General features: G+C 36.2%; 1 protein-coding gene across 1 annotated transcript in view; it reads left to right on the plus strand.

Moving 5' to 3' along the window:
• LOC131062624 (RNA cytidine acetyltransferase 1) overlaps positions 1-11,070 on the plus strand; it is a 105,872-nt gene extending 94,802 nt beyond the window's left edge. Inside the window, exons 24-27 of the mRNA XM_057996333.2 lie at positions 9,670-9,798; positions 9,890-10,018; positions 10,119-10,184; positions 10,396-11,070. Coding sequence (XP_057852316.2) covers positions 9,670-9,798; positions 9,890-10,018; positions 10,119-10,184; positions 10,396-10,650 — 579 coding nt within the window. The 3' untranslated portion in view covers positions 10,651-11,070. The remainder of the gene's footprint in view (positions 1-9,669; positions 9,799-9,889; positions 10,019-10,118; positions 10,185-10,395) is intronic.
• Positions 11,071-13,005: the final 1,935 nt, after the last annotated feature.

Genomic DNA, 13,005 nt, shown 5'->3' on the forward strand with positions numbered 1-13,005 from the left:
GTTACTATGTTGTCATGAGCAATTTTTGCAACTTTTTGAGTTGTGGTTGCCCAACAGCTAGTTGGTTGCATTTTGTACGTTGGGAAGTGGTTAGAAGGCTTCCTTAGTCTTATTTAAGCCTGAGGAACGATTCCCAAAGGTTACATTTGAGGCTTTGAATGAAATTTATGCTTCCTACCAATCTAAAACTATCATTTTTACTGTTTTTTCTGGAGTTCTTGGCTTTGGTACGGATTTGTATGGACTTCTGGAAAGGTTGATGCCTGGAATTGGTTGTAGCAGTATCACCTCTCATTTGAAGTTGGTTTGAGGTCTTTAAAAGCTGTGGTTGAGGAGTAGTTGATTTTTCTTCCTTGCTGCCTGGTAAAACCCTCAAAACCAGGGTTTGGATGCAAAAGGAGACCCTATTCAACATTCCTCTATGGGAAAGGTCTGAAACCCTGAGGAATGTTGGATTACCATGTATACTAGTTGTTTTGCTTGGTTTGGGGAGCAAAAGATCTGGCCTTGTAGTTTTGGAATGATGCCCTAGACTTGACATCTTCCATCTGGCAAGTCTGTGCAGTGAAGGATTGAATGAATCCTTGGGACAGTGGACACAACGGTGGTAAAGTTTGCATGGGAAGGACCCTTAGGCATGTGTAGACCTTCTCCAAGAGCTGTGACTTCCTCTCCATCTGACTGGTGAAGGTTTTGAGGCCTAAACCTCTATACTGGCTAGTTAGACCAAAAATAGGCCCAATAGGGTTTGAAAACTTGCACTCAAAACCCAGATGCAAAAGTTTGAAATCTTTTAGAATGCCCAAAAGGGTACTCGAATATCAATGCGAGGGTATTTTATCTCCTATCCCACCCACCATTATAGAGTAGGGCGTCCCATGCAGCGAAGTTGGGCCCCGGGGAACCTCCAACTATATACCGACTACCATAAAATTGTAGGGGGGGTGGGTGGGACCAATAGCTCGTGGACCAGATATTAAGGTGTAGTCAATAGCTTCTAATTTGTTCAGGGGGTTGTTCGAGTAGTTTGATAGGTAAAGTGGGAAGAGTCCAAATGGAGGGCTAATTGCTTGTAGCCCTATTTCCTAGGTCCATGGGGGCAAAAGGCACAAAGGACTTATAAATACCTATCAAAGGGGTCAAGGTCAATGCAAATACCATATAAAACATATACAAACACTCACATATGATAGATTCCACCATTTGAGCAAAAGGTCCTGTTGGCAAAGGGCTTGGGGGTTGTGAGGTGTCTTGGTTTAGGGGTTGAGTATTTAGGAGTAGGAGTCTCCTAGAGAAACTAAGTTGTCCTGAGAAGATTGATCCTTGGGAAGGATCAAGGACAGGCTTGATAACCTTTGGAAGGTTGGAGAGGTTGGATGGTGCCAAGTGTTGACCCCTAAAGAAGAAACCAAGGAATTTGCCCACTACCACCATACCCTCTGCATCGCATACCTAAGAGAGGGTCCCACATACATTAAGCAATGAGTTTGTAATTTATAAGTCTTGTAGGTGTTACAAGTTCCCTTGGTTTAACATTATTATACCATCATATTGATCATAATGGATCACACAGTATGAGTCAGAAATGAGCAGTTTGGAGAGTACATGCAGTGAATGATCTTAGCAACGATTTTCTATCAATAATAATATGCAGAGAATATTATCAGAAATATGCACAGAACTTCATACCAGAATATAGTGTTATCTTAACAATAGTTGCAGATTCGATCTCTCTATTATGCTCACCTCTTCCAGCATTGTTTGATGCTTTTACTTTGAGTGGTTGTTATGCTGTATATAAACCCTTGATTTGCCTGGAAAGTTACGCCTTTCCAAACAGTCACTATCCTTGCAAAGGTGGTGACTCCTCATATCATGTCTTTTGCCTTAACTAATTAATCGACTGCTGATCATCACACCTGATCAAGGATTATTAATAATACTTGATAATGTAAACACAATTCTTATTGTTTCATTAATCCATTTGCTACCATGCTAATGCTGCATTGGCGTATAATAAAATCTCTGCCTGGATTGGTTTCGCTTCTCTGTAATAATTAAATGTGCCTTTTTTTATAGTGCTCGTTGTTTTTAGATCAACCTATGCAGCAGCCTTATATATGCCTTTGTTTGAGTATGGAGACGGTCTATAACTTCATAACAGTTCTGGTCTGATCTGATCGATGGTGTTCTCACTGGATTCTTTGATTCCTTTCCTTTATATCTCCCAATGAGAGGGAGGGGTCACCTCTATTCATCTTGTATGCCCTTTGGCATTAGACACACCCTTTCATCATTAGCACCCTTTGAAAGAGTGCAACTTTTAATTATTTCTGCCCTTTGAAAGGGACACAACTTTCCACAATCAGATCTGTACTTTTATTTAAATTAGATCTGCACATCTGATTCCCCAGATTATCCCCTCTCAAATGAGGCTCTCTTCTCCCCTTTTATACCTCATTTTTGGGAGAGTCACAACTTATCATTTCATGCCTTTTGTCCATTCATTAACTTAATTAAGTTTTTAATTATATTCTTTAATATTTTAATTTTAATTTTATTTTTATTCTTTTAAATGTTAATTTTAATATTAATATTTACCATTAAATTCCATTTCAAAATGGGGACATTATAGGAGATCCTTGTGAACTTGTTTTTCTTTTGAGTTCATGCTAGTAAGAATTTGTGCGAGTTTTTTGATTTTGGTCAATGGCTAAGTTTATGGCAATGGCATCTTTTGCTAAGAGAGTTCCTTTTCAAATGATAAATCTACCAAGTCTTGAATGAATACTTCAGGTTTTGATTTCTTTGTTTTCATAGATTTCTATTGGTTATGTGGAGAATGAACTTTGTTTATTCCCTAAATATGTTGAATCATGTAGGTCAACGTCAAAACCCTTTTTGTGGTCTCGTGGAGTAAGACAATCTCTAGCACCAAGTAATTTGAGGAGAGCCTTGTCATTTTGGTCCCTTTGCCTTGTTTACTCATCGATAAAATCCATTATGAAAAATCTCATGTTTGTCCTCCATGTGATTTACACACACATACAATCACACATAAGCAAAGAGATCACAAGTTGTCATTAGATTAGCAATTCAAGGTACAAAGAAAGAGGGGATTAAACACTAGAAGCAACCTCCGCTACAATCATACATATGCCAACCTACCAACACCATCCGTGAATACACTTGTGACCCATCAAGCACATATAATGCCAAGTAAACGTGCATGAGGATTTTAATCATGACAACAATGCATGCATAAGGAAGTATCAATATACCATCCAAGAGTTGCCACAAAAAGGCAGAAGAGACGAACCAACCAACAAGCCATGAATCACATGCACACATTTCGTATGCAACACAATGCACAAGGAGGAAAGCTAGGATCAACCAACAAGATATAATCCAGGGGCTATTCAATCATCAATTGATGCACACCCATACTAATCGCATTGATCACATATGGTCTTTGCAAGTAAAGCATACAAAAGTTACATGCAGTCATCAAAGAATACATGAACACATGACTGAATAAACATCAAGGTGCATGACACCAAAAGGAGGTCCAGGATAGGGTACTCATGAGCCCAAACTAAGTTTCCACCAATTTCTATAACAAGACCTTTGTTCTTACAAAAATTTGACACACGCACAATGCAAAATTGCAATTTTCCTTTTATCTCACACAAGATTTTTCCTCAATTCTCCCAGATCCCAAATGATGAAATTATCAAATTAAACTTCTTTTTAACGAGAATCACATTTTGTTGAAATTTTGGCAGCATTACAATGCAAATCTGAAATTTCCAAGAAATTCAAGCAGTATTATAAAACATTCATAAGGCAATAAAACTATGGATTCGTCCCATGCAATAAGCTCCATGGAAAGCTGCCATATGCTCCATCTATTGTGGGCATGGCCAAAATGCAAAAGAGGGAAAATTTCATACAAAGAAGTGCTCAAAATCAAGGCTGAAATTTAACCACCTACCTCAAAGCCAAGCTCACAATAAAAGGGAGGGGTAAAATAATTAGAATAATTAATTCTTTTAGTTAGTTACCTTTTTAGTTGTTCTATTAATGGTCATTTAGTTAGTCATTTAGCTTTTTAGTTCGTTTAGTCTTTTAAGTGCAAATATTGCTTCTTCATAAGAACGCATAGTTTGCGTTTTAGATTTTAGCATTTTAGCTTTATTTAGCGTTTTAAGCTTTTTTGCTTTATGCTGAAGTTTTAGTTTTAAGGTTTGTTCTTTTTATAACATCTTGTAATTCCTTTATATACGTTGTATATTCGTAAATTTAATCATTCAATTATTTTTCATAGTATCAGAGCGAGTCAATGGGATTTTTCAGAATTTGGTGAATTTTTTAATGAAAAATTCGTAGCCTTTTGCTACCTAGATATAATTTCCAATTTTTTTTTAGGGTTTTTATAAAAAAAATCTGAATTGCTAGGGTTTTCTGTTCCTTTTTCACAAGTTGTGTCTAAGAGTTTTCACCACGTGGGGTTTCTAAAGCTTAACTTTTTGATGGTTTTTTTTGCGCTGCTTCTTTTCCCGTGATGGTGCCAGATAGCGAGTTCGTGGGCGTGTTTTTTCAATATTTCCGTGCCTTTTTTACGACCTGTTTGCATGCATGCATTGGGGTTTTTTATTCTGTTACTGTTTTTTTTTGGAGACCAAAGTTCATGTGGTGTTTTTCTGGCACAACGGTTAATCTTTCACGTCTGATCTATGTTTGGTGGCGACGATGCGTTTTTTTTTTTTGCGCATTTGGGTTTGACCTCCGCAATTTTCTTTGCAACTGAGAAAATTCATGTTTTTTGTTTGCGATTTAGGGTTTTGCAGTCACGATTTTTTTGTGATTTCAGAAGATGGTTTTTGTGATTTTCGTCCACCATTTATCCCACGTTGGTGTTTGACGCGATTTTCATTGCGTTTTCTGCTTACAGTATGTCTGCAAATCATGGTTTTTGGGTGCCACGTCCCGTTCATACCCGCGTTTGAGTTTTTTCTCTCGGGAGTCTACACGTTTTGTTTTGGACGTGATTCCTTTCATGGCGACTGCATATTTGCTCGTGGAGATTTATTTTTAGGCGCCATTTTCTGAATTTCGTGGACGCTACCAATTTGAGTGCCTTTTCTCTACAACTAGGGTTTTATAATTTTTTCCCATTAAAAAATGTTTTCGTGTTTTTATGATTTTTCCCTTTAAAAAAATTATTATTTCTGGGTTTTGATAATTTTTTCCTTAAAAATTATTTATGGGTTTTGATAATTTTTTCCTTAAAAATTATTTATGGGTTTTCTGGTTTTTTTGCCATAAAAAATCATGGGAGGGTTTTCACATTTTTACCTGAAAAATTGTAGGAGGGTTTTCACGATTTTTTCTTGAAAAATTGTTTGTAGGTTTTCACGATTTTTTCTTGAAAAATTGTTTGAGGGTTTTGATGATTTATTTCCTCAAAAATTGTTTGTTGGGTTTTCACGATTTCTTCCTCTAAATTAATTTGTGGGTTTTCATGATTTTTCCCTCAAAAATTGTTTGTAGGGTTTATAATTTTTCCTTAAAAATTATCATCTGTAGTTCGCAATGTTCGTGTGGGATTTTGGTTATCTGGATTTTACCGTTTTTTCCACAGAAACGATGATTTGTAACCTCAGGTTTCTTGGTTTATCGATTTTTTCCTCAAAAATCGTGAATTCTCTTTTGGAGGGTTCCTGTTTTAGGGTCTTAACTGTTTTTTCCACAAAACTCATGCTTTGTTGTAGATAGTTTTGGGTCGCACATGGATTTGTTGGGGTGAACATCTGCAACCGTGGTATCTTGTAGTATGTTTTGGAGTTGCTGGAGCAAACAATGCTCAATACTCTTCTACAAAAGCGTTTGCGGTTTTTTGCTAAAATTGGGTTTGTTGCTCTTTGGAGGGTTTGTCGAGTTTTCTTTAAAATCATGGTTTTAGGCTTAGTAATTTGCGTTTGATAGTTCTGTAATTTGCGTGTGAGGGATACATTTGTTGGACGAAATTAGCTATTCTTTGTCATTAACACTTTGCAGATCCTGGGAGGGTCTGTGCAGCAACAGAGTGTTCTTACGTTTGTGATCAAAAGACTTGCAGTGTCTTCTGTAGGGTACTTAGTCGATACAATGACCATTAAGGGAGGTTATTAGAATTATTAATTCTTTTAGTTAGTTACCTTTTTAGTTCTATTAATAGTCATTTAGTTAGTCATTTAGCTTTTCAGTTTGTTTAGTCTTTTAAGTGCAACTACTGCTTCTTTTATAAGAACGCATAATTAGCTTTTTAGCTTTATTTAGCATTTTAAGCTTTTTAGCTTTTAGTTTTAAGGTTCTTTCTTTTTAGAGCACCGTCTTGTAATTCCTTTATTACATTGTATATTCGTAAATATAATCATTCAATTATTTTCCAAAAATGGAGGCTTGAGAGGGCAGCCTACTACTTTGCATGCCAGACAAACCTTGATCCAAGACATTAACTGAGACAGCAGCTCTCATGTCCAAGAGATGCAAGAGGAGAAGAGGGAAACGAGGTGAATTAGTAGCCACAAACCCAACACCCTCTCTACTATATTCTTGCTTTCACTGTATCATCCCAGCACAAAGCACCCCAGGAATCCTCCCCATGAATCGTCACACCTAGCAGCCATGGAAAGAAGGAGACAAAATGCCAAGGAGGAGATAGATGAAGGGGATTCCAAAATGCAGTTTCAAAAATACCCTCCAAATTCCAATGCCCAAAATGATATCTTTTTCTTTATTTTTATTCCCAAAACTCTTATTTCATTTTCCCAAATAAAAAAAATAAAATTTGTTCATATTTAAATTGAATTTTGTAGCATTTAAACATGTTTGCCTGTTCTAATTTTTCCTTTTGAAAATAGGTGAGGAATTTGACAAGCAAAAGTTGTACCTTTTAGGTTAAGTTGCTAGTTTGGGGATCCAGTTCACTGGTTTGGCTAAATGTTTTTGGGGGGTTTGGATTCGTTAGTACAAAAAACATGTAAAATTCATATATATATGAACTTTAAAATTATTAAACCCTCACTTCTTGAAAAAATGCGTAATAATTGATAATAGCAGCAGAGCTGCATGTAACAGTCACCACCGCTTTGTTGGCTGCCACTTCAAAATATTCAATCGTCAGAAGCAGAACAACTAAATCTTATTCTTCATTGTCTGAGGAATCAGTGACATCCAGGTCATATTCTCCACAACACTCTTGGTTTTAGCAATTCAACCACTCGTAGTATTTGTCCAGGCTCAGTTTTTCTGTTGCCGCTTTTGTGAATTTCTATTCATTTGTTTTTTATTCTTTGTTGACTACTGACTTAGAGCCGCACTGGACGTGGACCCAACACAAACCCAGACCTGCATCTGGGCTTCTGATGCTGAACCTGGTAACTGAGCTTTTAGGCATAACATGGTGACACTGTTTTCTGACTAAGGCTGTTATTCGACTATTTCACTTAACAATGCTAAAATGCATTCGGAAAACATAATTTACATTTTAAATCATAATCTGGCATAAATTCATTTTGCTAGACACAAAAACCTATGGAACTTAATTAATTAAATTTTAATCGTAAAAGTTACACAAATGTTATAGAAAATAATTATGTAACGTAAACACAAAAATCAGGCTAACATGGAGGGACAATTTTGGGTTTACACGACTCGTGTATCCAAAATCAACTGATTTGGATTTAGGTTCATAGGGCCACACAAAATGCATTTCGTAGCTCGACTTTGAGTGAGATGGGTAAGGTAAAATGTAAAACATAAACACATTTACCCAAATCAGTTGTCTCCATTTAATCAATGTTGTGGAAAACCTGCACCTTCACACACAAGGAAACCATCAACCCATCAACTATACTTGTCCAATACAGAACAACCAGAGTATAGTATGTGATAGCCACCAACAAGATAATACCCAAATCCACATCTAACTGAAAACCATTTGACACAAGTATGATTCGGATATACTGATGAATAATAGTTTATCCTGTTGCTGATATTCATGAGCACACACAAGATCAAATATCATAACAAAACAGTGATGCCAAATAAGGCCGAGTCCAAGCACATACCAATCTATACCTATATATGTACATCTTGCACACTCGAGCAAGGCATCAAATCAGACAATGGAGATCATAACCAAAACAATACACATCAGCTGAAAAATGTGCAATCTAGCAAGGTACATATCCATCCTGAAGGTACATCATATCAAAATCCTCTTAACATAGTTTTTAACCCAATCATAGAACATTTAGGACAAGGTAAGAGTTGATACATAGGTGGGCGCTACAATCTACAACTCAAATAGTCAGTCGGGAGAGGAAACTTAGGATGGTATACAAGAAATGAAAGGTTGGTAGATCAAAGGATGTGAGTATTGAGTGGTGGACATATTAGTTGTGTGTTATTCTCAATCAGTGGCAAAGTAAATGTTTCCTCACATTAATGGTGACCATTTTATTGTGTTATTATCTTAATTTTTCATAATGTTATTTTCATGGAAGATTACATTTTTCTGACTTTATTTATAAAGTAAGTGCTGTCTCTTCACCTTTTTTAATATTCATTGCACTTTGTAGTTACTTTGCAGCATTTGATTGGTGAATAAAGAAAACTCATAGCCGAGTGGTTTAAAAGCTTTGGATGTCTTTACTTTTGCTTTATTCTATTCCTTTTTACCTAAGTTACCGGTTCGGGTTCGGATTCGTGGATTCGGCAAAAAAATAAAATTCCTGGGTACGGGTATGGGTTCGTCCGTACACACACACACACACACATATATTTTAATTATATATACATACACATATATTATATATATGTTCAATATATACAATCCATACAAAAATAAAATATACAATGTGACTTTCCATACATAAATGATAAATGATAAATCCATAATTGCCAATGCCAATAAATATTCATATATCGCAAATGTAATCAGTGAACTAATAACTAAAGTCTAATATCATATTCATAATTTGCAAAAAAGATAATATTCAAGTTTCAAGTCTTTTTTAACAAGTCATAAAGGGGCGAATTAGGGTTTTATTATTAAAAAACTATTTTAAAGTCGTTTTTTATTGTTTTTTTGACCCGTGGGCCCCGTTTTTGGGAACCCACGGGCCTGGGTTCACGCGGGTCCTCTTGGGTTCACTCGGGTCCTCCTGGGTTCGACTTGGGTTCCACCGGGGTCCTTCCCAGGTGGCCGGGTTCCCTGTGGGTCCTGCCACAGGGAACCTGGCCACCTGGGAAGGACCCGGGTTGAACCCAGGTCGAACCCGGGCTGAACCAGGACCGGGCACGAACCAGGACCCGGACCTGGTGCATTTTCAGGAGAACCGGTAACTTAGCTTTTTACTGTCTTGGGTGTGTATGTATTGAATTAGGTGATGTAAGTGTACATTTTCTAGAGGTGTCAGATATCTATCTCTATCTCATGTGCATGTTCTTGCTTCTTGGCTCCTCTTTCAGTCATTGCTTTCTTTTTATAGTTGTGAGTGCACACAAGGGCAGAAAGAGTATTGAATCTTATCAGATGAAATTTTGTATCGCTGCATTTATAGCGCGTACTTATCATAACTTCTTTGGCTTATTGGATCTTTTTGGGTGGCTTGTGTGCAGATACTAGATCTTGTATCTTGTCTTGCTCATCTATATTTTGAGGAGAAGATACCAGCTTCATTGTCCTACAGTCAAGCAGCAATTTTGCTGTGTATGGGATTGCAAAATCATGACGTTGACTATGTGGAGGTTTGTTTGGTTTCACAAATGTAGTTAAAACACGATATGTTTTAAATTCTTGAAGACTTTTCTCAACTCATCTAAACTGTAATGTCTGCAGGCAGAGCTGAAGCAGTTGAAAAGACAACAAATCTTAGCATTATTCAGCAAAATTGTGAGAAAGCTACATGGGCAATTGCATAAAGCTGCTGCTAAAGAGATCGAATCTAGCTTACCACGGTTAAAGCAGGTAAAAATAACTCATAACAAGATAAATACACTATCTAGCCATATATTACAAATTTAAAGGCACAATAAATCTTGAGAAAACATACTGTTTTATGTCACAGATTTCTATGCAGCCTCACAGTACATCAGTTGAGGAGGACCTTAAAAATGCTGCTAAGGAAGTAACAGTGAGTAGTGCATATCTTCTATGTTGATTATTCTTGAATGCTACAATTTCAGAATCAAAACTTTTTGTCTATTTTAAAATTTAACTATACAATGACTATTTATTTCCTCTACTGAAATTTGGGTCATCTTTTGATCAAAATTTGTAAGTTTATGAAGGTTAAGTTTTAGAGGATGGTCAAAGATATGTTGTATTTATTGTTGCTCGTGCAGGATAAAATGAATGAGAGTTTGCAAACTATGTTGAATCCTGAGGATCTTCAGCTTTATGCTATTGAAGGCAGAGAGGCTGATTTTGAGGCAGCTTTACAGAACGGTGATGGAAAAATATCCAAGAGTGGTCTGATTAGTGTGAAGGCAGGAGTCCAGAAGAGAGATAAAGAGAAAGTCAAAGAAAAAAAGAAACAAGGTAGAAGGGAAGTAAATGCAAGAGAGTCTTGGACAAAAAATAAGAAATCAAGAACGTGAGTAGTAGTGCAACTAGCTTGATGATGCTTTACAAAAGTTTTGTTAGATTTATATATTTTTGAGGTACTGCAATATAATTACTTATGGTGGTGGTGAATTTGACAGTAAAACTATATATGCATACAAATGTATTGGGCTCTTTCCATAGGCAGTGTTAATTTATTGCTTTATGGTAATGATCCAGTAGATTCAATATGCATTACCTTTGCCTCTTAATTTAATGACTCCAAATCAGCATTATTTAATCACATGCATTCTTTATTTGAAGTCTTCATAAATATTCGTCGAAAATGTTGTTCTTGTGTCATTCCCTTGTAAAAAGGGTGAGAATTAATGTAAAAGAACTACAAGCACATGACAATACATATTCGGGGTATGGATTATTCGAAGGAAAATAAAGAATATGCAGATTCCAACTTACTGGCAGCTGCTTAACAGACTTATTTTTTTTCCATCTGTTTGATATTACTAGATAAGCATGAATCATACGAGATTATTATGCAGAGCTGTTTTTAGCAGAAGGAAATCAGAAATCTCAGGACTATTAATCCTATTAAAGCCCACGTCTACCCCATGACACAAGTGAGAAAAAGCCCCTCTATTTGAAAAAAAATCTCATTACAAACTATTAATGACGATGAATAGACTAACCAGGATAGTACAAGTAAGAAAATCCCCCCCTTCCTATTCTAGAAGGATGTGCTAATTTTGTTTTGAGTTGCATGATTTCTTTTTCCATTTGTTCTCTGGACTAAATTATTTGTGGATGTATTCTCTCCTTCTGGGATAATATTCATGTTTGTTGGAGATACTTGCAGGCTCAGTTCAGGAAAATTAAATGCATGAATGCAAATATTATGAATTTAATATACTTTGTGTTGTTGTATAGTAATGTTTATCAAGTTCACGAGTATTCTATATAAGTTTCATTGCCATTTTTCAATTCGATTAACTGCACATTTCCTTTAGATAACCCTCATATGGTTATTGCATGGAGTTAAGTCTTCAATGTCTTAACTGCTGCCCATTTGGTTTGGATGTTGGTAGGAACAATTGTACATCTCTGCCTGACCTAGATAATGTAGCTGAAGGAGGAAATCTTAGGAAATCTTACTTTGTACATTTATTTCCTCTACATAAGAAGGCACACAATTTACATTGTATTAAAACACATCACATGACATGGAACAATGGGATTCAGATTATATGGGACAAATGATATTAAAAAGAAGTCCATTGCATTGATATATCTCCAAGTCTAGTCACAAAGATCTCACAGCAAATCACATGATAATAGCCAATAATCTTATGTAGTTACGATGTTATGATGACTACGAGCAATGCCCATAAGATTGGACTCTATGGTGAATAGATTGATGCAGGTGTAACTATTTACACAATGACAATTAGTCTTGCCTAATGCAAGTAGTACACACAACTTATTGCTTGACAACACCACAATAATTAGATTCAAAGGACTTCATATCTTAATTAATAAACTTAAAAGTACACAATTTAGGAGTATACATCATCCTTGTCAACTGTTAGGTTCTTTGGATTTTGCTTCTTTGAAGTATTGCCAATACAAAAGTCATGGTTGATGATGGGGTAGTGGAAGTGAGTCTTGTGTGGTAAAGTTTGAGTGGAGGGTCAGGCAGCTCTTCCGTCAAGCATATCATTAGTCCCTCTTACAACTTAAAACCCCAGGTAACCGTAGTCTTTGCATCCTAGGGCTTTTCTTTCATCCTCTCCCACACTGGGTGACCTATTTCTCCAGCATGTGCAAGAAGTCTTCTCAAACTATTTGTTGGCTCCCAACACCTTATATCAGCTATTCAAATTCCAATTCTAGTTGATAGTTGATTACATAGTTGAACTACTCGCAACTCGGCTAGACTCGCCAAGCCCCTGAGAAAAAAACTCGGCGAAAACTCGGGAAAAACTCGGAGAAACTCGGCGAAAAACTCGGCAACGTAAAAACACACTTAATTTTAATAAAAAATGCATATTTTTTGCAAAATTTAATCAGAAGATGCATCCAATGAGTCAATAAATGATAACACAAAAGAAACAAGCTGATTCTAGATATATTTAAATGCAAAGTGTCTACAAAATCGCATCCTCATGAGAAATGCTGATGGCTGGAAGCAAAATAGTAAATGGTTTTTGTAAAACCAAAAGTAAATACAACTTCCTCTTCCCAGCTCTAGCTAAAACTACTTTCAAACTTTCATCATATTTGAAATTTCTCATTCATACTCATAGTTTCAAACTTTCAACTCTAAAATGTATAATACCAGGATTTCTTCAATGCTAATTATGTTGTTATATGGAGCCTAATCAAACTCGGAGGTT

This window comes from Cryptomeria japonica, chromosome 5 (assembly GCF_030272615.1).
Source record: "Cryptomeria japonica chromosome 5, Sugi_1.0, whole genome shotgun sequence".
NCBI lineage: Eukaryota > Viridiplantae > Streptophyta > Pinopsida > Cupressales > Cupressaceae > Cryptomeria > Cryptomeria japonica.